The 23,891-nt window shown below is 53.1% G+C and overlaps 7 protein-coding genes and 1 non-coding gene across 8 annotated transcripts; 3 read left to right on the top strand and 5 right to left on the bottom strand.

Annotated features, from left to right (window-relative positions):
- Window positions 1-46: 46 nt before the first annotated feature.
- B0T23DRAFT_372156 (GTP cyclohydrolase II-domain-containing protein) lies at window positions 47-1,981 on the bottom strand. The gene is made up of 2 exons (XM_062836709.1): window positions 436-1,981; window positions 47-349 (listed from the first exon to the last, which is right to left on the bottom strand). The coding sequence occupies exons 1-2, from the start codon at window positions 1,615-1,617 to the stop codon at window positions 302-304; spliced, it is 1,230 nt and encodes a 409-aa protein (XP_062698060.1). The 5' UTR covers window positions 1,618-1,981; the 3' UTR covers window positions 47-301.
- A 343-nt stretch (window positions 1,982-2,324) lies between these two features.
- Window positions 2,325-3,605, bottom strand: B0T23DRAFT_401842 (uncharacterized protein; the record flags this gene model as incomplete). The annotated part of the gene is made up of 4 exons (XM_062838619.1): window positions 2,325-2,641; window positions 2,695-2,759; window positions 2,817-3,193; window positions 3,252-3,605. 4 exons carry the CDS (start codon window positions 3,603-3,605, stop codon window positions 2,325-2,327), a joined length of 1,113 nt encoding a protein of 370 aa, XP_062698059.1.
- A 2,619-nt stretch (window positions 3,606-6,224) lies between these two features.
- B0T23DRAFT_392906 (1, 4-beta cellobiohydrolase) lies at window positions 6,225-7,466 on the top strand (the record flags this gene model as incomplete). Its single annotated transcript, XM_062838035.1, has 2 exons — window positions 6,225-6,906; window positions 6,997-7,466. The coding sequence occupies 2 exons, from the start codon at window positions 6,225-6,227 to the stop codon at window positions 7,464-7,466; spliced, it is 1,152 nt and encodes a 383-aa protein (XP_062698058.1).
- A 375-nt stretch (window positions 7,467-7,841) lies between these two features.
- B0T23DRAFT_t34 lies at window positions 7,842-7,923 on the bottom strand. The gene has a single exon. It is a non-coding gene; the product is annotated as a tRNA-Ser (tRNA).
- Window positions 7,924-10,946: 3,023 nt separating this feature from the next.
- On the top strand, window positions 10,947-14,140 carry B0T23DRAFT_41533 (uncharacterized protein). Its single transcript, XM_062839587.1, has 2 exons — window positions 10,947-12,859; window positions 12,918-14,140. The coding sequence occupies exons 1-2, from the start codon at window positions 11,044-11,046 to the stop codon at window positions 13,823-13,825; spliced, it is 2,724 nt and encodes a 907-aa protein (XP_062698057.1). The 5' UTR covers window positions 10,947-11,043; the 3' UTR covers window positions 13,826-14,140.
- A 1,781-nt stretch (window positions 14,141-15,921) lies between these two features.
- B0T23DRAFT_41506 (uncharacterized protein) lies at window positions 15,922-19,040 on the top strand. The gene is made up of 2 exons (XM_062839578.1): window positions 15,922-17,880; window positions 17,942-19,040. The coding sequence occupies exons 1-2, from the start codon at window positions 16,173-16,175 to the stop codon at window positions 18,886-18,888; spliced, it is 2,655 nt and encodes an 884-aa protein (XP_062698056.1). The 5' UTR covers window positions 15,922-16,172; the 3' UTR covers window positions 18,889-19,040.
- A 172-nt stretch (window positions 19,041-19,212) lies between these two features.
- B0T23DRAFT_372147 (S-adenosyl-L-methionine-dependent methyltransferase) lies at window positions 19,213-20,598 on the bottom strand. The gene is made up of 2 exons (XM_062836708.1): window positions 19,965-20,598; window positions 19,213-19,894 (listed from the first exon to the last, which is right to left on the bottom strand). Exons 1-2 carry the CDS (start codon window positions 20,282-20,284, stop codon window positions 19,447-19,449), a joined length of 768 nt encoding a protein of 255 aa, XP_062698055.1. The 5' UTR covers window positions 20,285-20,598; the 3' UTR covers window positions 19,213-19,446.
- Window positions 20,599-21,923: 1,325 nt separating this feature from the next.
- Window positions 21,924-23,678, bottom strand: B0T23DRAFT_41467 (uncharacterized protein). The gene is made up of 3 exons (XM_062839572.1): window positions 23,483-23,678; window positions 22,809-23,427; window positions 21,924-22,699 (listed from the first exon to the last, which is right to left on the bottom strand). The coding sequence occupies exons 1-3, from the start codon at window positions 23,576-23,578 to the stop codon at window positions 22,152-22,154; spliced, it is 1,263 nt and encodes a 420-aa protein (XP_062698054.1). The 5' UTR covers window positions 23,579-23,678; the 3' UTR covers window positions 21,924-22,151.
- Between the last annotated feature and the right edge of the window lie 213 nt (window positions 23,679-23,891).

Genomic DNA, 23,891 nt, shown 5'->3' with positions numbered 1-23,891 from the left:
GGTACCCCGCGAGAGACGTGTGTGTTTGGGGATGGCAAAAAGATGAGGGAGCTTGAGCATTGGATACTGGTAGGATCAGTCCAGAACTTGCAAGATGGCAATCCACGGTGTGACCATAACCGTCTGTAAAAGATTGTTCTAAACAGATATCTAATCAACAGAATGAAAGAACCCCCCGAAACGCCTCGATTTTTGTGCCGCCAGAGAGACATGCTCGGTATACACGAGATTATATGCAGAATAGATGTCGCCATGTAGCAAGAACTGTCTAATGTGTTCGTTCGTGTTTGTGTCAAATGTATCACTGAGGGAGCGCTCCCATATCCAACATGTGTCCCATCTTTTCAATCTGTTGTCACCTGCGTTAGCACATAGTCGTCACCACCAGCAGTAGCAGCAGCAATATCACCAACAGGGTCAGCGTCACAAACGTACCTTGGTCTTCAAATACCCCTCCACCTCGGGCGCCCTGAACCCTCCCTTGCCCTTCCAACTCAACGGCACCATGGCCACCCGTTCCGTCACCACAATCTCCCGATTCGGGCCCTCCACCGCCCTGATCTTGTCGGGGTTGTTCGTCAACAGTCTGATCTCCTTTTGCCCCAGGTCCCGCAACATGGCAGTCGCCAAACCATAGCTTCTCGCATCCGCAGGGTGGCGCAACAGCAAATTGGCCTCGACGGTATCCGACCCCAGATCTTGCAAGTTATAGGCCTTCAACTTTTCGCCCAACCCAATACCTCGGCCTTCTTGGCGTAGATAGATAATGATTCCACCAGCGGTGTTAGATGGCAACGACATCAAGCGCGCCGCCTCATCCAACTGCTCACCACAGTCACAGCGCGCAGACCAGACGGTCTCGCCCGTGTAGCATTCCGAGTGTATCCTGACCAATGGCACCTGCTTCTTCTCCTCCGCCTTCTCTTCCTGATCTTTTTTCTTCGTCTCTCCAACACCCGGTTCCCGACTCGTCGTCCTACCGGGATACAACCGACCCGTATAAGCACCCCTGACCAACCTGTCCATCTCCGTCTCGCCCTCCCGCACTCGGTCCAAACTTTCACTCCGAATGTTGTTCCCAAACACAATCGCCAGGTGCTCCTTGTTGTCCACGTCGTTGGTGTACAAGTGCAGGAACATCTCGGCCCCGTTGGTGGTCGGAATGCGCGCCCGCACTATGCACTCTACGTGCGGCAGAGATTCGAGGAGCTTGGGCTTCTTGGTACCACATCCTCCTGTAGGAATGGAGCTGTCGACGGGGATGCCGCGCGGCTCGGACAGGGAGAGGGAGGTTATGGAGGTGGAGGGGGTTGCTGTGCCGGGGGTCTGGGGAGGCGTGAAGGAGGGCGAGAGGAGGGAAGGCGGTGGTGGTTGGGAGAGGGGGGTCGAGGGCACCGACGAGTGTGTCGAGAGGTTGTCGCTGGTGTCGAGGGTGATGGCGGGGGCTGTGGTCGGTTGAGCCGAGGTAGAGAGGTCTACGGATTCGACGTCGCCATTGTCTCGAGACTGCTCGCTGGTGTTCTCTGATCTCTTGGGAGAGTAGAAGGAGGGTAGTTGGCTTGTTGTCGCATTGTCGGCTTGCGACGATTGCGCATCTGATGTTGGTGCCGGGCACATGTTTGGTCTGAAGTGTTCGGAAGTGTTGAGCCGGAGGGGCAAACGGGGGCGCGCTCTAGAGGGGGTTCGGCTTTGGTGGGATGGAAATTGTTTGGTCGTGTTTAGGTCTGGAACATCAATTCAACTCTGGAGAACAAGAGCGAGAAGCAATTCGACAAGTCGGCGGTGTCGTAAAGAGACTCGGAGAGAGAGAGAGAGAGAAGGAGAGAAAGTTCCCGAGTCGGTCTTGTCCAACAGAACTAACACAAAGTTCGGATGCGCTGGGTCAGATTGCGGATTACTGTACATATGATTCGTACCCAGGGAACGGCGAATTAAGCCAAGGGTCCGAGTCTGTCTCACACATTCAGCAATTGGGGAATCATTAGTCATGGACCCGGCTGCGGGGATTCTTCGCTGACACTTTGCTGACTTTCTGCCGCCCAAAAGGGACCAAAATGGAGAAAGGTCTCTGAGACAATTGGCCGTGCTTTGCGGGGTTGATGCCTGCCACGGCACCTTTTCCGGCAAGCCAAGGGGCCTGCCGGAGACAAATCGGGGTGGGTCTGTGCGCCATCATCCATTGCTGTCTCGCCAATTCCACTCGATTTTCAAACGGCTTTTCCAGAATGACGACTTCAACAAAACATCACTGAAGAACTAGTCTAGAACTCGAAAGTCCGGGAGTTCGTTTACACCCGATATCCTGATTTGTTACTGAGCAAGTGCTATACAAAACACGTCTGATGATCATCCACAGACGCCAGCAACTCCCCTGTCGAGCTCTGCATTTCTCTTTCCCTCCTCGCCGCCATCTCAATCTCTTCCAATTGCACCCCAAACACTCCATGGACTTCCCCTTGCTGCTGGGTCCGTGGCTGGGAGCCCCGGTACACCTTCGATATCTGGTCACCTTCCGATATATGACTACTGAAGCATGGCGGGGCAAGTTTGGCCAGAAGAGGACGCATCGGGGGAATGGACACACATATGATGCCCAGTGAGCACTCGATGATGGTCCAGTTGAGGGGAGACACGAGGTAGTCTGCCTCGATGGTCAGTATCAATCTTCCACGCGGGGCTGGATTTGAAACTCACAAGTCACGTCAATACCCTTGACACCACCCAACGAGACTATTCGGATGATGCTAGAGGCAAAAGCACTGGACAGTCAGCAACATGTCTTTCAAGACCATGACCACCAAGACGCAGACACTCACATAAACCCAACCCCAAACAGCACGCAAATCATCAACCTCTGTCTCAACGGAATACTCAAACTCCAAAAATACGGCAACGGCGCCGCAACCAGCACAAAGTCAATGGCCACATTGACCCCGGCATTCGCATACAAAAAGTCCACAAAGGGAATACACTTGCTACCAGCAATCGTATAATCCCACGCCGCCTTCACCGGTGTACACTGAAAGATGGTCGCCAAGACGGCGCAAACCCCCATGGCCGTCACCACAACGGCCGTGCCGTACAAGATCCATCTCAGGACTTGGCCGGAAAAGATCCTCAAGTACGACGTCAAGATAGACAGCTTGGTGAAGGCGCCAGCCGCCGCATAGGAAACGTGGGCGACATACATGTGCTTTGATCCCGTCAGCCTCACAACTTCACCAGTTCAAGCCCCGGGCAGAAAAGCTCACCTTTACGCACCGCGTCAACATATCCAACATGTTCTCTACCGGCATCGGCAAGTTCCAGATATGTTCCCCCAGTCCGTACCTTGTCGCCGCCAGAGCCATGGACGCCGAAATCAGCGTGAAAAGCCCAGCCAGGATGATGAAAAAGTCATCGACGAACAGACGGCGGGTGATGTAAGCCCGGCAGATGATGCGGAGAGAGACGACCACACCCACGAGCACGATCAAAACCAGGTTGACCTGCCATATCGTCGGCTTTTGCGTGGACTTGTCGCTGAGGTCATAGCCGGCCAATATATCAGGACTGAACGATGGTCTTTGTGCTTGGCGAGGGAGTAGCGGGTGTAGGGGTGGCATTGGTGTTGGGGGTGTACGGGACAGGACAATTTCTGAGCATCATACTGTAACTGGTATGCGCTCTTCGGAGACGGGATCGCAGGGCGATATGGGATGAGAGTGGTGAATGACATTTATGAGCTTTGCGATCCCAGACTTCGATCCTCGAGCCTCCACACGATATACACCCCCACACATCGGACGAGCCGCCCTAGAGCTATTAAGTCCTTAGCCGCAACTGGCGGCCATGTGCGTGAAATCGTGGCGCTGGTTTCCGTTTCCGCTCCGCTATACCACAATATGAACTTGCAAGCGCTTATGACTTTGTGGCTCACGGTACGGTGGAAACGAGGGAGCAAGACATGCATTGACACTTGCTCAACGCCCGTTGTGAAACCCCATTCAAGATCCCAGTATCATGGCAGCAAGATGGTGAAAAGAGACATCCCAGAGATCTGGAAGGCTGGAGAGTTGACGGCCATGTAGTGACGCCATGGGTACCTTATCTATCTATGTCACCAAAAAAAGATTTGCGCGAAGCCAGGAGTGACTCGAATGGGAGTGTTTTCAGCTGCGATTACCCGCGGCTGGGTCCCAAGATGAGGCCCGTATTTCATCCATCGGAATACGCAGAATCGGGTCAATCGTGCAATGCTGGCATGCACAATCCGATTTCCTCTCTACCTGTTGGAGAGGGGTCCAGGTTCTACCTCTACCTCTACGCAGTAGGTTACTGTACCAGCCTCGAACAAGTCCTTTGGCCTGGGGGAAACGGGTAGCCGCATGAGTTATACCGGACAGATGCAGCGAACTGGGTTCTCACTGGCGATCATCGTTCACTTGAACGAGACGATTTTCCCAGCAGTTCGGCCTCGATCGCAATACTCCAACTGATCCAGTTTCCTGGGTTGAGTAGATCGGCTTCAAGTGCGCGATCTTCCCGCCGGTAAAAAGGTTCTTGACCGCAAATGAAGAACTGGAAAAAAGCAAATCATCTCGGAGAAGAGAATACGGAATCGGGAGTGCTGCCAGCCTGTCGCGTGCTGTTGACGAGCTCGACCAATGGGACATCTGAATCTGATGGCCTTCCCTCAGCGGTTCAGCCTGGCACACGACCCGTCTCGGCAGCTTGTCTGTCAGCGCTGAATTGGAAGGCCACAAGCCATTTACGTCTTTCTCATAACTCAGCCACCACGGACAGGCAGCCCACTGATACTTTACCAGGCCTTGACATTTGGACGCGACTTTGACAGACTATGACAGCCGTGGCAACAACCGCGGCTCAACCAACCGCTGCCGGTGTTCGGGATATGAAGCGAAGTCGTTCCATATCGTCAGGCTGGGCGATAAAACTTGACGAGGCTTGACCAAACATGACCAAAAGAATACCATCTCCGTGGTCGGCGCTTGTTTCCTCCGTACATGGCAAGCTGAAAGGAAAGTCAATGGCGCCGCGGAGAAATAAAAAAAAAAAAAAACATGGCAGAAAAAGCAATGATCCCGATAACAAGACGCATGGCACAACACAACATGAGAGGCAGTGAGGCCTTTGGATATGTTGCCACTGACAACATTACTGGAGATGTGATTGAAAATGGGGTAAGTTTGCGATAGTCAAGTGGAATACGGGGTCCTGGATGTGTGATGTACAAGTGTTCAACGGGACGAGCCGGGCGCGATTTGGGCTGCGTCAGAGAGGGCGCGATGCGCCATTCAGTGTGGTCTTCGAGTGATACCACAACCATGAGAAGTTGCTGCTATACGTGCGCATGTTTCTTAACATGAGAGGCATGGGATGTGGTGTCATGTGCACTCATTGCACATAGGGGTCCAGTCCATGTTGTCCGGCCCGTCAGTTTCGCCGAGTGGCAGCCGGGAAACCTCCGAAAACCGTTGATCTTCATACAAGCGCACGAATCATCACGGCTTGAGTTCCTTCCGGAGCGGGCTGCCGTCTGCGATTTACACTCCTGACACTATCCTCACCTCCATCGCTTATGCACGCGCCTCATTTCCTCAAGATCGCGCGAGTTCAGGCTCACATTACATACAAAGATCTGTCAAATATCCCCAGACCGACAGTCAAGGTGACATTACCACCGTTTTTGAATCTGGGGATTAATCGGCACCTGACCCGGTTCCTTGTTTCTGGAACTTCTTTATTCGGCCAAGGAACCTGCGACTCCCGTAGCGTAACATCGCGGAGGTGTTGGCTCCGGATTTTCGGCACACCTGCCGACGGCCTTGGCCTTGGCCCACTTACCCCGGCATCATCCTCCAATTTCCCCATGGCTCTCGCACTTGTCTACGTCTAGCCATTTCTGGTAAGTCTCGGGACCTGGGCCGAGCAAGTTGAAACAACCAGAGCATGAACAAATTAGTGCCAGGAAGGTGATGATGGACAAGCCGACGGATCTATTGTTTCCAGGTCCGGCTGGGCGTTTCCGAAGTACGGGGATGTCGCCCGGCATGCGATGACCTCAAATTTAAACCAAGAAGATAAGGAGAATGAGGTAATGTACGGTGCTGATGGTTGACCACCAGCTATATAAGACCTGCCATCCATCAATCCTCATCATCACCAATCGTCACTTCCCCAACCCCTATCTTCCCCATATTACATACTCATCCCAAGTCACAATGCGCGCCCTTTCCCTCCTTGCCGCCCTCTCGGCCGCCGGCGCCACCGTCACCGCTTCCCCCGTCGGCCCTGCTCACGCCCCACGGGCCCTCTCCGACTCCAACCCCTTTGTCGGCAAGAAGCTCTTCGCCAACCCCAAATGGGCCTCCAAGCTCGAGGACACATACAAGGCCTTCACCTCCAGGGGCGACTCGGAAAACGCAGCCGTAGTCCGCAAGGTCCAAAAGATCGGTTCCTTCGTCTGGGTATCTTCCCGCTCCGGGCTCTCCGAGATCGACGAAGCCATCCAGGCCGCTCGTGCGGAGCAGAGCCGGACGGGACAGAAGCAGATTGTCGGGTTGGTGATGTACAACATACCTGATCGCGACTGCTCTGCGGGCGAGTCGGCGGGTGAGCTGAGCACCAAGAATGACGGACTGCGAATCTACAAGGAGCAGTTCGTCAAGCCGTATGCGGCCAAGTTGGCGGCGGCCAAGGACTTGCAGTTTGCTGTGGTGGTGGAGCCGGACTCGTTGGGAAATTCGGTGACCAACTCTGCCGTCGAGTTTTGCAAGCAGGCGATTCCTACCTACCGGGAAGGTATCGCTTTTGCCATCAAGAGCTTGCAGTTGGACAACGTGGCGGTGTATTTGGATGCTGCGAATGGTGGATGGTTGGGCTGGGGTGATAGTTTGCCCAAGGGTATGTCTTTCCTTCATCTCCCTTTCCATTTCCCTTTCCCTTTCATTTCCCTACTACCATCACCAAAATACTAACACATCTCCAAACCAGCCGCCAACGAAATCGCCACTATCCTCTCCATGGCCTCCCCCGCCAAAGTCCGCGGTTTCTCCACCAACGTCTCCAACTACAACCCCTACCTCGCCACCAAGCGCGACTCCTTCACCTCGGGCTCCCCGTCCTACGACGAATCGCACTACGCCTCCTCCCTCGCGCCTTACCTCCAACAACACGGGCTCCCTGCGCACTTCATCATCGACCAGGGCCGTGTGGCTTATCCGGGCGCCAGGAAGGACTGGGGTGACTGGTGCAACGTCAACCCGGCTGGGTTTGGCCATATCCCCACGACGGATCAGAGCGTGCTGCAGAACTCGAATGTCGATGCGATTGTGTGGATCAAGCCGGGTGGTGAGAGTGATGGGCAGTGTGGATTGACGGGGGCGCCGATTGCGGGAGCGTGGTTTGGTGGGTATGCGGAGATGTTGACGGGGAATGCGGATGCGAGTGTGAAGAACAGTTAAAGGGGACGAGATGATGAGGGACGGATGATGTCGATTCGATGATGGGCTGAGGTGGTGATCTGAACTTTTGTACATATGGATTTTCTCTTCGTTTGATTATATTTACTACCTACTTGGATTATATGCATAACACTTATGTCGGTATTCTCCTCGGTCAGCATGAGCATCTCCGCACGCATTGTGATGGAATTCAAAGGTGAAAAACAAAAAGAGGCCGGAAGTGGAAATGGAAAGGGGAAAAAGGAGAGAAGCCCGCACGGACCTTATCCCATTCTGATGTTCGAGGGAGGAAAAGGAGTCAACTGCACCTGCCAATCCCAACATCAACACCAACACCAAAACAAGCAGGAACACGAGGTTAAAGGCAAAAAATATCGACGTGGGCCTGATTCGAACAGACGCTCCCTTAGGAACCAGATTTCAAGTCTGGCGCGTTAGACCACTCCGTCACCACGTCTTCAATGTTATATATCGAGTTGGGTGGTACGGGTTATATGAGATTGTGGATGGATGACACGTGTCTCGCGCTAGGGTTGTACGACACTCGTCATTTTCTGGGGCAATCAAGTGCAAACAAAGAAGACTAAAAGTCGTGCTCTAAGTCCAATCGATCATGCTTCAAGTTCTTTGGTTCTCTGAGTCTTCCTTACTTCTGGTACGTTGTGGGCATAGGTGAAGATTGAGGCTGCTTACACTTGTAAGTGACTACCTCTATGCATAAGGTAGGATCAGATGGTTACCTATCGTAGCATCCAGAAGCATCTTCCCCCTACCCTTCAAACTCGATTGACTTTCCCTTGCGCCTATTCACGAAGCTTAATATGCGCATATCTTTTATTACTCATGTTTGACCTAGACGTTACCGTACCCAAGAGCAGTTTTGGTATGGAAGATAAACGGAAGTTTACTAACGGCGATTATCTCCAGAGAGCCGCAAACCTGTTGATTTTCCCGGAGGCCCCCAATGCTACTTGCTCGGGAATAAGAATTACCACAGATGACTTCGAAGGTGGGCACCACTTGGTCATTACATATGGGTCTGGTAAGTTCTCGCCTCTGTATACATCACAGGCACTCCACCAACCCATTAAGCTCCTCCATGATATCCACAACTTCGAGAAGATACCCTACCTGCCCTCTTGAGCTTTAAGTTGTTTCAGGTATACCCTTTAGCCTAGGTGTCCATTATGATGCCATCGCATAAGGCCCAGACCAGACACATGCCAACCAGGGCTACCTAGGGAACAAGTCATCGCGCTTCGAGCGCTTCTCTCCACCTGGTACGAGTTTGATTTCCCAAGTCCACGGCGCTTGCGCTTGCGAGCACGAATCAGAGAAACTCTCAACCGAACCATGTTGCTGCGATATGCAGTGGTTCGCACGGTAATCTCCCAGGCCTTCGTCTCTCCCCAGCACAGTCCGTTTTCCGTCATCGCATTTCCATCCGCATCCGCCATACCACTTGGCATCGTCAACTTGCCCTTTCTGGAGTTGAACGTTATTTTCCATACCCGCCAGGCGCCAGGCGCGATGGCGTCTGGTTGCAGCGCTCGACCAAGGCCGTGGAACAGCGCCGCGCAAGTCGAAAGACACAGTAAAGGGACCCAATCGAGGCTTCCCTTGTGATAAGTAGTGATCCAGGGAAGGAACGTTGGCTGATACGGCGAAGGGTAGCAGCGACGACTAGAGAAAGCTGGAAAAGGTTAAGCTCGACTATGTTGATAGAGTGAACAGCCAATGAGGGAGGAGAGATGCCGCTGTAGGATTGAAGAGGTCGTCACATTCCAGGGCGCTTATCGGCGTTGGGGACAGTGTCTGGATTCACAAGTTAGCAGCCACGGCCCCGGGGCACACGGTGATCTCTGAGTGATACTTAGGGATGATTGTTGTTGTCGTGACGATGAGAAGTACTTCTGGTGGAATTTGTTGCAAAGAATGCTCTTCCTTGCTTACGGTCGTTTTTCTAATAAGCTTTAAAGTTGAGCTCAAGATTTTCCTTGTTATTGAGTAAGGAGACGTTGTTAGTGAGGTAACTCCAGAGACGTCACTCAGACGACACAGTGTGTGATAGATGCTAGGCTGTCTTACCCCACCCAAGTGGGCTGCTGTGCGGCGGGGCCCGCATGAAGGGTTCATCCAATCCATTCGTCAATGAACTTTTACCCTTGTCAACGTTCAGCAGCTCACCACAACCTCATCACCAACACAGCGAATTCGGCGACCCAATCTCATTTCTGAAACCGCCGAGTAGCCGACAACATGGCCTTGAAGAGCATTACAGAGAGAACGCAACACCAAGAGTATGGTTATCCGATAATTCTAACGCGGATGGAACCTGGCATTTTTTGCTCAAGTTCAGTTGGACTCGCTCGCTAGGCCTCATTACACGCGACCGATCCAGATTGTCGGAACCCAGGGATTGTACACCACTCGACTAGTGTCCTCCTCTGTCAGATGGTTGACGACGACGTCGGGTCGTCTGATTGCAGTCTCCCAGGAACACAAACCGGTAACGCGCAGTGCGCAACGCGGCAGGACCCCCGCAGATGCCAGTTGTCCCTGTCTCCCTAATGTTCCTGCCTGACACCAACGTGGAGGTGCCTGTCACTCACCATCCCAATTCCTGATTGTTTAGTCGAGGCCTCGAATTCATTTTTGTTTCTTTTGTACTGATCTTCAGTGTTCTTTCATTAGCATTCTCAGTGTTGTGCGTGACATGAAGGCTTTCATATTTTTCGCGACCACAGGCATCATCGTGTGCCTACCCTCCAGCAAACCCAACCCGTCTTTTCAGACAGGATCTGCTGCAGGGCAACCCCGCGTGATGGACGAGCTATGTATCCAGTGGTAAGCCGTCAGTGAGCATTTGACAGGCCTTGACCGCTCTCAGCGCCACTTTTACAGTGGTATCCAAGTGGACAGCGCGTGATCCTCGAAGTCCAGGGGTGTGAAAACCACAGTCTTTGGTCCCTTCAGTCGCTAGACCTGTCAAAGCTTGGCGGGCTTGGGCTGGTTGCATAACGGCTGGCCAGCAGTGCTGAGCTCAGCCAGTCAACGGTGGGAATGTGAAAAAGAGCGTGGCTCTGAGGATTGGTGTCCGGGGATATGGGATGCACTTTGGCGCCAAGTGGAAGCGCGGCCTCGAGTTTCTGGCGTGCCTGGGGACAGGGAACAAGAAAACATGGACACGCGAGTTGGCGTCCTTGGTAGGCAGAGCAGGGCAGAGTCGGGTCCTCTCACCTTCAGCAGCCTTGGGCCTAAACTGTTAACTCCTAGCGTTGCCAGTCCCACCAGCCAAACTCACATTCTTTTCCTGTCTCATTCTGTTCTTTTCCTACCTGGACATTTTCCTCTCACCTCAGCGTTGCTTCTCCGCAACTGAGGCCCCGTCTCCTCCACCCAGCAGTGCCAGGTGGAAGTCTGGACCGCAATCTGGGAGTCTGTAACGGGTTTGACTGAGTCCTCATCCTTTAGATCTCGCTGTCTCTCAATTGTCCCTCCATATCTTCATGCATCGCAGTATTAGACATCCAGCGAGCCTTTCCCCGTCCTTCCCCAGACTCTTTTTACCCTGACCATGGGCACCGGTCTCCGCCAAACTGACCTCCGGTCCAAGGCAGTCTCCCCAGATCGATGGATAGATCCCGGCTTGCTTTTTCGAAGGGACTCTGAATCATCTGTTTCGTCTTCCTATCACTCGACTCCGACAAACGGCAGCTCTCAAATTAGAGCAACCATCCTCGAATCCATGAACCTGCCTCTTACACCATATCCCGACAGCAACACCGCTTCTTCTTTACTCTCCCCGCTTCCTGAAGTTCCAGACACGCCCAGTTCGACTTTAGGGCAGTTTGGCGATATTCCCAAAAACCGCAACCCCTCAGCTGCAGAATTGGTCCAAAAGGTCCACAAGTCATGGAGAAGCCAGTCCCGCGAAGGCCACGGTCGGACCCAAGAAAGCCATAGCCGAACTCGGTCTGGCCGCCACCATTCCCAGTCCCGGTCCAGGAGCGAACAACGCAATGGCCGCGACATACAGGAGAGTCGCGAGGCTTTGGAAAGTCGCCAGCGTAGCTTGAGTAGAAGCACTGCAAAAGCGTCTATCGACGATCGCGATACCAGCCTAAGCCGGGGTAGCAACCACGCCTCGACAAAGGATCGACAGAGAGAAAGGGAGATGGAGAGGGAAAGGGAGAGAGACACAGACAGGTCGCAAACATCATCTCACCGCAGAGCAGCTAGCTCGAAGGAACTTCGACTCTTGGCCCATGAAAGAAGTTACGACAATGACCGCGAAATTGCGGCCACCAAGGTCAGCATGTATCTGCAATCTCTGGCAGCCCAGACACCACAGCCTATGCCATCACCTCCCCAGTCTAATGCGTCACAAACCCCACAACCCCAATCATCACACACTCCGAAGCTTCAGTCATCTCAAACACCAAAGCCTGCGGCTCCACCGGTACAACAGATACCCGCCCGTGCAGCAGCAGATACCCCAATACCCTCCATGTCAGCGATGTCATTCACATCCGAAGCCGATAAAGAGCTTCTGCAGGAGAACCGGGGGTTGTATCAGAGAGTAGCTGCTCTTCAACGCACCGAAAGGGATCTTTTGGCCGAAAACCAAGAGCTGGTACGTCAACTGGCAATGTTTAAGAAACATCACGAGACACGTCACCAGCAGTGGAAGGATGAGTATCAAAAGATCAAGGAGCGAGAAAAGATTCTTCAGGTTGAAGCTCAGCAGCTCAAAGCGAGAATCATGCGGCAGGAGGAGCAAATACTCGATCTTGCAGTCGCCAACGCCCAGTTTGAGAATCCTGCACCCAGCCTATCTGATAAGCAGATCACCTCGTGGTTTGCCGAGCGCGATGCGTCCTGGTTCTTATGGGCGCAACACTTTGCCTCTCAGGATCCCAATCGACTCTCGAGTGGGCTCCATCCACTCCAGCTTCATGAGGTGTGCCACGGGATCAAAAGCTTTGTCAAGCTCACCGATGATTCCAAACTTCCAGCTGAGCTGCTAGTCAAAGGCACTGACATGATACAAGCCGTGCTGCACGGAATGCTGGTTAACTTCATTTGCACTGAGACACTCTCCTCTCCCTTCTGGATCTTCAACGCCATATCTGCTGGATCTCCCGAAAGTCCCTTTGTGGCTCCGGCTACGGCAATCTCTCCTGGGGGTTTCCGTCTCGATCTCGCCATGCAGAACGCCATTCCTCCTCGTACCTACGCCCCTGCTCCTACACTAGCACCAAACAGAGATCCCCGCTTCCCGCCGCCATTGATAACGACGAACCTGCAACCTGGTGGTTTGTTGAGCGCTTCAAGTTTGGCTTATCCGATGAAGGACGAGATGGAGAACATGTTTCATATGCTCACAAAGGGTAGGTGAATTGCATTGCAACTGGCCATTATTCTGATGATCGCTGACCTAGAAAACAGCCCAGACAGGAGAATCCGGAATTACTTCTGTCCAGCTCAGAGAAGCCCAGTTGGTACAGTTGTTCGCAGATTCTGGCATGAGCATAAAGAACCCCCAGGATGCGGGAGGTGTCGAGGCCAAGCGTATGCTTGTTGAATCTAGGCTCAACTATGCGCGAAGGCTCAAAGAGCGATTCCTCAGCGGTCCCGCGCGGTTCTTGCTCCACGATCAAGATCCCGCCGGGATAGCAAATCTCGAACGCACCTTGACCGAGTACATCGACGACGCTCTCATCTTCTCATGCCAACTGTGGTCCCGCCCTGGCCCCATCCGATTCCATGGCTTCACGGCACTCGGGGGAAAACTGTTCAAGCCGTCAGACAGGTTGATGTCCCTCTGCCACGCACAAAGTCCCCAAGCACCCAACGCTATTCCCGCCCATCTTGGCCAGGTCGGATCCGAGACGCCGGGTCCTCCAGGCTACTACGACGGGCGCCCGGTAGTCATGGTCGTGCAACCAGCCATCGAAACTATCGAAGTCGGCGGAGGCCGCGAAGACGATCCCAACAAGCCTCGCAAGATCGCCAAGGTTTGGCTCAAAGCTCGCGTGCTCGTGGCGACATCATCCCAGGAACAACAAGTTTCCAAGACGCAAATTATCACCAATGTGACTGTCACACCGCCATCCGAACCTCAGGCAAAGACGCCACCAGAAATGGCGGAGAGGACGTTGTTAATCGGACCTGTGCCTAGGTCGGCAGTGAGATCGTCGCCCAAGAGAGTGCCGGATGGACAACAAGGGCAATTTCCAACTCAGGTGGCGTCGTACTATACTGCCAGCTTGGGGCATCCGATGGATTCGCATTCGGCTCCATTGGAAAAGGTGGGCATAGCTCCGCAGCAGGAAACAGGGCTCATGACGTCGTGATTGTGCTGCACCCGGATATCGTGTGATTCTACTTCAGTTTTGCATGGTTTTTTTTCCCCCCCTTTCAACCTCGACCGCTGTCTACATTGTCTACCTCTAGTAACGGAAAACGAGGCGTATAAAATGGCCAAAGCGCATGGACTCATTACCTACACTGTCCAAGGAGTTTTCTTGTCTCTTATCATTCTTCTATTTGCGTGGCGTTCTTTTTCTCAGGCATATTTTTCTTCTTTCCATATAACCGATTGGCGGATGGGCCGGTGATGTTGGACAAAATGTTTAAGAAAGAGTAGTAGCGTCACATCAGATTACGCGGCTGTCAAGATCTGTCAATTCGGTGCATAACTGCCAGACAGGCATCGTGGGTTAGGTGGCATATTGGTGATCAAGCCTGCTGGGTTTTCTCGGATGCTTATTATGTATTCAGCCTGATCTAACGTCGTTATCAAGGTATTGACAAGTTTTTCACCTGTCTTGCTGGCTGTTCATACCTCAATAGGTACCCTTGTTAGGGGCCTATGTCGAAGGGCGTGTTCGCTTCGGCATCTTGCCTCAATCGCCATCTACAAGTGTATGATGAAAGGTATGGTGAATGTGATATACCTTGTTTTGGAAATTACGTTGCAATGAATGGGCACTGTAATCAGTTTTGTTCGACGTGAATCTTTTCAGCAGCGAAGCCGCGGGCTACTGCAAGGGACAACACTACCTGATCCAACCACGGATCGTGCTGGTCAAGATGTGAGCACTCACTTCACCCGAAACTGCATCATCACACTTTGGCTCACAGAACCTCTTTTCAGAAAACCAGATCATCGCCGGGTTACCTACTTTCTCCTTTCCGTTGAAGGGAAACCTGGGGTGTTGTCGGACAAGTCATGTGACGGTGGCTGATACGCGAAACCAAACCACGTTTCTTCTTGCTCTCCTTGCTGACGGGACACTCCAGATGTCGCTCGACGGCAAGTGTCGAACTCAACCAGGCGCCACATTTACTAGCGAGCGAGAACGTTGAATTCAGCACAAAGCCAATTCCCTACTCAAACATATCTTGAGACCTATCTTGGATCGTGTTCACACCTGGCACCCCTCCAAAAATTCCTAGCAATCCACAGAAATCAACGTTCCGCAGGTCGTTTCCCCTATGGCCTGCCTTTTTATGGTCGGACCTGTAGAGGTACTCTCTGCTTTGAGCACGTTTCTCACGCTCCGCCATCGAGAATCGAGAATCCTTTCCACGCTTCGTTTTTAGCCGCGCCAAACCTCCCACTCATGAGGAAAATGAACCAGCAAAGAACATGATCTGAACATTCAGCTTTCGGTCTTTTGCGGGAAATGCGTATTGGTGAGTTCTTGACTACCTCCGCCGTGCGTGATCTTCCTAGCCACCTCTCAAGGAGTGCTCCAGCCAATTAAGAGCTATGCTGTCCGTCTTCGTGGTGGTGGGTGATATTGACGGCCGCCGCCACCTTGGCTTGACATTGGGCGGCTAAATCGACGCATGCCCCTGTCTAAGCGCGCTCCAGGTGCGTGGGTGAGTGGGCCAAGACTTTTCGCACGTTCGCTAAGATAGAATGGACAATGTCGATTGGTGGGAGCTGTTGACGAGCCTGCAACCACGGCGGTTAGCCATGCATCAACCCTCAATTTTCTCATTCCATTGGATGAATATGTGACTTATACCCACCAATAAGCCTCGACCGCACTGTAATAAAACACGGAGTAGTATCCCGCACCCCATGGAGACTTGACTTTCTTTCTTCCCGGAGACAACGACGAGAGCAGAGAGCCACTCTCGCAATTCTGACTGACGGCCCTCCCATCCATCATGGCAACTACGCCATTCCAATTCGGTACCGGCACGCCGGAAGCTAATGGCATGATGATATGGGTCTGTCTTGTCGCGATCATCAGGGCAGTATGCAGTCTAAGCGCCAGAGGGAAAGCAGGCGCATATCTTCGGGGTCTCTAGGCGGCAATCTCACGGCCATGGCAAGTTGACGGCTGGATACGGACCGTGAATCCTCGAGTTCAATCAACGGGCCTGTGCCGCCTGGCTGCTGCATGCCATGTAAAGAGGAGCGTGACCCCCGAGCCTCAGCTCGCCTGTGATCCAACCTCTTGTTCGATCATGGCTCAGTGTGTTCTCCTTCTTCTTCTCTAATACTAATCACTCTTGTTGCGTGTATCAAGCTTGCCTTTGTTGGTTTTGCTTACTTCCATTCATTGATTCGGCTGGTCCAATCCGTTACACTAGACATTCTTATTGCATTCGAAGTTTGAACACCTGAGTCCATCGACAACGACCACCAAGTCTTTCATCGACTCGCCCACATTTATCGTCAGAATGCCTGCTGTGTACCAGAGCTTGGCGAGCATTGCTCGTATGCCCCCTCCCGGGGTAACACCCAACAAAACGGCACTACAGAATTCATCCAACACGTCGTCCCCAGCCGAGACACCAACAGACACAGTACCAGCAACCAACAAACCGAAGCTGACTCTCTCAGTGTTGACCGATTATCTCGCCCAGCTGGAGACCACACCCATCACCCCCCACTCCGGTATCCGAGAGCCCAGCTCCACCACAGCCGAGTGCGGCGAGGGACTCGGTTCCGATGCCAACAACCTATCAGCAGCAGCCCGCGCTGATATGATCTTCAAAAGATGGATAGCCGCCGGCATGCCCGACGAGGTCAGCAAGGGAGAGTCTGAAGAAAAGAAAGAAACCACGACAGAATCTATCGATGATGTAGCCACTCCCAAAGCAGAAGACAAGCACGAACTCCCCTCGCCAGAAGAAGCCAAGTCCCTAGCCGAGGCCGAGGAACTCAACACCAAGCTCCTTCACGACCGCGTCACTCGCTTTCTTCAGACAATCGGCCAGCCTCCCACAAAATCAGAACGCAATGAGCGGCTGGCAAAGGAAAACAAGAGCCTGCAGAAGCAGATAGCCTCGCTCCAGCGGACCGCGCAAGTTTCCATCAAGGAGAAGCATAGCCTCTCCACCCAATTAGTCGCGCTGAAGCAACAGCACGAGACAAGCCAGCGTCATCTAGAGAATGAGCTGCAGAAACAAAAGACGGCTTATGAGACCAAGATCAAGGAGCTGGAGGAGCAGCTCGCTCAGCAGAAGAAACAACACGAGGAGCAACTTGCCCAGCAAAAGACCGACTTCGAGAACCAGCTAGCCGAGCAGAAGAAGCAGCTCGCTCAACAAAAGGTCGTCTTCGAGAAACAGCTTGCCAATCAAAAAGAAGAGCACAACCAGGAAGTTGCCGTCCACAAAGACAACATAACCCAACTCACCCGTCGCTCCCCGTCTCCCACCCCTTCAACCCGCACCACCGCCCCTTCCATCCTTCCCGGCACAAAACCCCGCCTCACCCTTACCCCCACCGACATCTCCTCGTGGTTCACCACCCGCACCGCCTCCTGGCTCTCGTGGTCCTCTTCTTATGCGCACACCAACCCCAACCGACTCGTCGAGCTGCACCCGCTTCAACGGGACGAAGTCGCGCGGGGTGTGTCGCACTTTGTCCGGCTGACGGCCGACGACAAGCTGCCCAAGCAGTTCATCGCCTACACGGCCGACGCCAACAACGAGCGAATCCGGTGCCTGCTGTACGGGATGCTGGTGAACTTCATCACCAAGGAGTGCTTCGCGTCGCCGTGGTGGGTGTTCAAGGCGCTGCGGAGGGCGGGATTGGATGGGGACATGGTGGATGTGGAGAGCCCGACGATCGAGAGGGGGGGTTCTTCGATGAGGAATCATGTTGAACCTGCTGGGTTTAGGGTCGACACGGCTACGTGGGATAATCACATTTCACCTGCCCTTCTCAGCCCGGGGTTGCCGGTGGATGTACCGGTGATGCCGGCGACGGCGAGGTCGATTAGTTTTATGAGCCCGAGGCTGACGAACCCGGGGGCGGTGTCGATGCAGAGTCTGGGGGTGATCTCTGTTGCGCTGGATGAGGGGTGTGAGCCGAGTGTTCAGCCGGACATGTTGCCCCTGGAGGGGGAGATGGAGGCGCTTTTTGAGCTTTTGAGCAATGGTAAGTTCGCCCTTGGCTTGCACTGTTCGTTCCTTCCCAGTTTGGTACTAACAGACTTTAGTTCAAATCAATCCTACCTCCGCTTCCTCCCTTCGCGCTTCTCTTCTTCACCTCCTCCACGAATCTGGCCTCTCCCTTGACGTCACTCACCCTTCTATTTCTGGGAACGGCGACCGTCGGATGCTCGCTGAGTGCCGAAAGGAGTACGCTCGCAAGCTGAAGGATAGGTTCCTCTCTGGTCCTGCACGCTTCTTGCTCCGCGAGCAGACTCCTGAAGGTATCAGTCTGTTGGAAGGCAAGTTGGTAGGGGAGATTGATTTGGCATTGAGGTTTTCCGGGTTAGTGTGGGGGAGGTCAGACGGAGACTTGCAGTTCAAGGGACTGCTCGACCTCCCTGAATATGGTGAGAGCGAGGACATGGAGGTGTATGGTGGGAAGGAAAAGGTTGAGGGCGGGAGGCCGTCATCGGCAGATGGCGAGAAACCTCCATCAGTCATGATGGTCCTCCAGCCGGCCATGACCTGCACCACCTTCTCCTCCTCTGAATCCGCCACTTCTCACTCTAGGTCTTCCTCCTCCTCCGCCTTTGGACGTTCCGCCTCTGGGCGGTCCTCCCCTGACTCCCAAGCACAACCTGAAAGCACCACTATCTCGAAAGCCCTCATCCTCCTCTCCAACTGCTTTCCCCCATCATCCTCTGCCACCGCTACCACCACCACGGCCGCCACTAGTAGCCGCCCTTTAACTCCAGAAACTTCTCCTCCACAAGAAGCCATCATGACACCTGATACCGTTGTTTGTCTTCGACTCTCCATGGCTGCCTGCCCTCCTACTCCTGCCGAGCCTTCGCAAGAGGACCTGGACAATTTTGAAACGCTCCCGGCAGCTTCGTTCAAGTCGCCCAAGCGCAGTCCCAAGCTGAAGCTGAGGAAGTCGCCCGAGTTGAAGTTGGCAGGGTCGGGGTGGGCCAAGATTGAGGAGACAGAGAAGCTAGAGGCGGATAGCTGAGTGCTTGTAGTGATTGACGTGGTGATTTCATATTTCTTCTTCTTTTCTCTCATGATGAACGGTAACGGGTTGATGACCGTGTGACCTGTCGTCTGTTTTAGGTTTCTGATGTTGTGTTGGTTGGCAATTCTTAGCGTGGGATTTCGTACTGGCATTTATTTCTTGTTGGTTGTTGCTGTTAGTCGGAACCGGCCGTGTTGAGGTTTGCGGTTCCGGGATTGTGGTTGCACGAGATAGGTACCTGCTGCTGTGTCAGCTGCTCTGTACCACCAGGGGATGAATGGTCCTTGACACTAAAGCAAAATGAAAGAATATAACAAAGAACGTTGTGAATTATGCTGGTCGCGACTCCTCGACCTCTTCGTGATACTTCCCCCGGTCCTACTGGCGATGTCTATGTGCACGTATCTCAGAAAAATAACCGTAAATATCGACGAGGTGCTTCCTCCAAGCGATGGATCCAAGATAGGTAGTAAACCAAACGCCAACTGCCCAAATGCTTATTAGACCCGAACTCCCATTATGCTCTCTCGTCTTTTCCGTTGCCCAGTCTCCCGCCTACAGAGGCTTTTGCGCGAACCAGAAATAATAGTTGAAATACCGATGCACCCTCGGATTATCCAACCCCTTTCTCGCCTCCATCAGAATCATCTCCCTTTGCACCGGATCTAACCCCAGGGCATCAAACGGTCTGCCCGCCAGTGCCTCCATGATTTCCAGAATGGCCATCTTCTGATACATGCCCACCAGCCGCAGCGTCTTGTCTTTTGCCCAGACACCAATGGGCACCTTCTTGACGACGCACTGGATATTGACGAACCCGGCGTCGGCGAGATATCGCCTGAGGATTTTGGGCATGGTAATGTTCATGTTGAACTTGGCAAAGGCTTCTTGACTAAAGTCATAGAGGACCTTGACCGGGTCGTCATCGGGCATGGTATCGTCGTCGCAGAAGACTTCGCAGTTTAGTTCCTGGAACTCGATCCAGCCGCCTGGTTTAAGGGCTCTGTTTTGTGGTCTGTTAGCAGATTGTCACCACCTGCAGGTAATGGGACGAAAAGTAAAAGAAGACCTACTCCATAGCATGCCCCAACACCACGGGCAAATCCTTCAACACAATCGCCATGAACCGAAAATGCGCATAATCCAGCTCTCCCCTCATCAACCACTCCTGCTCACAATCATCGACCAAAAAGTCCACATTCGGCGGGACCCAGACCGGCTGCACGGGACTGATATCCATCCCTCTGACTCTCGCCATCGGCCATCGATCACCGGCATCGATGGCCCAGATGCCTGTCCCCGTGCCGATGTCCAGGATATTCTGCGGACTTTTTCCCAGGGGCGCAAAGCTGATTTGGCCGTCGAGCAGCTCAAGAAGCATGGCGTGCTTCATGTCTTCGCGCGACAGTTCGGCATCGTCGTTGGGGATGGGGTAGCGGCTGTTCTTGTAGGATTGGTAGCGCCGGCCGTGCTCGTAGGTGTGCGCGTAGATGGACGAGGTGGCGGATGTGCTGCCGGTGGATTGGGTTTCGTAGCCCTCGGTGAGGGAGAACTCGTCCGAGTCGGAGGCGTAGTCGTGGCCGGCGGCTTCTATGTTGTCGTGGTGGGGGCCGTGGTGGTGGCCATACTCGCGAGAGTCATGGTGGTGACTGTTGTTGGAGGAATTCAACTGCCATGAGGATGTTGCTTGCTGTTCGTAGGTGGTGGTTGGAGCCAGGAGGGGAACTTCGTGAGCTTCTTCGGCTTCTTGTTGAAGTAGTAGTTGCTGAGGTGCGTCTGACACAGTGTTGGAAGTGGTCACGGTGTTTGCTGACATGGACGGGTCGACACTGTTCTTCTGTGCAGCAGCGGGGCCTTGCGCATTCGACGTTACAGTCGCATTGTCCGCGGCTGCTGCTGCTGGTCGGTTGCTACCACTAGAACCCGGCATCTTGGTGTGAAAGAACTTGGATCGCAGCGAATTCATGTAGGTTCCATGATCGGGGAAAATAAAGTATCAGGCAGGAAGGTCAAAGGCATAAGAGTGCGGTTGACGACGACGGCGATCAAGTTGAGTGTCTCGAATGGGCAATTGTGATATTGCGCGCAGTAATTCAGAAGGTAAGCTCGGCTAAGGTAGGTACAATTCTCGTCTCGGTCTGTTAGGTCCGGTAATGTGTATGTACCTCCCCTCTTTTTGGAGTCTCTCGGTTTCTGTCGGGTAACATTTTTACATACACACACTTGGCCGTCTTCAGTGACAGACTGAAACACTAGGTGAGTATGTAATATTACCTGGACATGTATACTATCCTCAGGTTGATATCAACACTAACGAACCCTCCCTCCACTTACAAACGTATGGTAGATCCCCGGAAGATTCTCAAAATCCTCCACCTCGGCTTTCCGGGGCCCCATTCCCTTCTTCCCCGGGCCCGTCCGATCGCCACCATGCCCCACGTGGTTCCCTACTCCCAGGTCTAGCCCATCCAACCAACAGCGTCATCTTCCCTGTCTGTTCATCTCTTTCTTGTTTCTTTTCTTTTTCCCTCCTGTCAGATGCTTACCTCTCTTCCATCGCTTCCCCTTGATTTTTATTGAGAATTGCACAAAACGTTGTTGGTTGATGGACAACCATCGATTACAAAGCATCCAATCACACCAAACGCTCAAAGTTTCAACGACGTCGTAATCTGCAAAACATCGCATAGTATGTAATGTAACATCGGCCATCCCCCCCAACCCTAACTGCCGGTGCCGCCGCTTGAAACCGGCCAACCAAGCGAAACGAACATCCGCGGATCCTATTCCCGATTTCCAATTCATCCGCCAATTCCTCGAACAAGTCCGACGTAAAATCCGAGTTTGCTTTCTCGTGCATTTCGATATTCGAATGTTGCGGAAACTCAAAGGATTCGACAAAGGACACGGGCTGCCCTGTATGGGTCCGTACACTACAGGTAGGGAGGTACCTGTATCGCTGTATGTAACGTCTATCGAATGACGGCCTTTCCTTTCTTTCCTTTCAGATTCTCAAAAGGGCAAACCAAGTGCGAGTGAGCAACACCAAGAACAACCAGTGTTTCATCATCTCTGAATGGCCTCTTCTATGTGGGTTTGTTGACCTTGTCTTCGCTTCTTTTCCCCTTTTCTGCCTCTTCTTCATCTTGCTCTGAATCCTGTCTTCTTTTCCTATTTGTCATCATACCCACACGACCCAATACGAATCCGGTCCCGTGCCGTAACGGTCATCAAGCCTCAGCTAAGACCTAGAGGTAGGTTCAAACACTCCTCCCATGTCCCCTCCTAACCATCAACATCTTCTCCACACTCTTCGCATCCATCGCCAACTCGGCCTCCTCCAGCGCCTGTAGGGCGGCCTTGCTCCCTCTTTCCACCATATCTTTATCATACGCCGCCACCACTTCCTTTCTATCCCTTCTACTGTCCCTGATTTCCAACAGAGCCTGGACGTAGTTTTGCACATCGATAACAGCATGCTGGAACCCCTGTCCTCTCAAAATCAGCATGGGATGTCCCGCGTCCCCTGCCAGCGTCACCCTCCCATCCCTATTATCAAACGGCTGTGCAATCCAGGTACCCATCTCGTCAATGAAGGCCTGGGTGTGCGTATCGTCTTCGGGCGTGGCGTCTACGAAGGACTGGAAATCGGGTGAGAGGTCTCCTTGCCAGGATTGTTTGAGGTAGCGGACGGCTTCGGGACCCTTGCGAGGGATGTCGGGCGTGGTGGAGAGACTGCCTTTCCAGATTTTGGTCCAGAAGAAGGTGTGGTGGAGGTTCGAGGGAGGGGTGCCGGTTGTGTATTGGACTGCGATATGTTAGCTCGCTGTCGTGTTCTTGTGATGTCGTTTTGCTCGTTTTGTTCGTGCTTTCTTTCTCGGTTTTGGGTAGGTAAAAAAAAAAAAGGAAAAACTCACCTCCAAATGCCCCAACAGCCCCTCGACTCATCGCCATAGCCATGACCGGATGTTTCTCCAGCACCTTCCGCACCACATCCTCATCCTGATAATCAACAACACACGTCCCAATCATGAACCCACTCCTCTTCGCCTTTGCCTTTTCTTCTCCATTTTCTTGATTCGCAAAGAGGATCTCCCGGACTTTACTCCCCGCCCCGTCCGTTCCCAGGACATAATCCACCCACACCTCCTCCTCTACTCCTTCCTCCCCTTCCAAAGTAACCTTTACCTGTTCCGGATTTGACTCAGTATCCAATCTAGTCACCTTGCGTCCCCAAGCGATATCCAACCCCTCACTTAACACCTCCCTAAGTCCCCTCCTGGTAATCCTCCTAGCCCCCGGTACCGCGCTCTTGAACATTAGATCTCCCGTCTCGCCATTATACATAGGTAGCGTCTCCGCCCACTCGTCAAACTCTAAGTGAGGGTTGGAGACAGCGTGGTCGAAGTTGGCGAGGATGGAAGGCGGGAGGAGGGAGGAGAAGATGGGGAGAGCCCAGTGGAGGGCAATCGTCCAGTCGCGCGGGCGGGAGTTGAGGTGTGGTTCCGAGTCGTAGATGAGGACGGTAAAGCCGTGCTGTGAGGAGTTAGTGATTTGTTGGAGAGGCAGAGGAGTGCGGAAGAAAACATGCTTTCTTCGTAGCTTGAGCTGCCAGAAGACCGGTGAGGCCGGCGCCGATGATGACGATGGTTGGTTGGGAGGGATTGGTGTCTTTTGACGCTGCCATTTTTGCTGTTGGAACCAAGAGGTGCTTGAAGATGAGTTGTTCCAGTGATGCTATCAGGCCGGAATATATAGTGTACGGGGAAGTTGGCGAAAACGGAAAGTTGAAGGTCGAAGAGATGGTTTTATACACCACTTGGTCCACGTGTAAGTGAAGGCAAGTAAACCGGTGGATGGAACTCTGTCTCGCTTTTAAAGGAATACTCTAACGGGAATAATAGAGTGGAGGAAGAACCTTGGTGGCTACCGTCTCCGGTCCTCTAGCGGTACCTCTAGCCTTGCTGATCCCGGAGCCAGGTGACTGGAATCGATCTTTC

The sequence above is a fragment of the Neurospora hispaniola genome, assembly GCF_033458365.1.
Source record: "Neurospora hispaniola strain FGSC 10403 chromosome Unknown B0T23scaffold_1, whole genome shotgun sequence".
Classification (NCBI taxonomy): domain Eukaryota; kingdom Fungi; phylum Ascomycota; class Sordariomycetes; order Sordariales; family Sordariaceae; genus Neurospora; species Neurospora hispaniola.
Note: the sequence above shows the minus strand (reverse complement) of the source record. Positions and strands in the feature narration are given on the sequence as shown.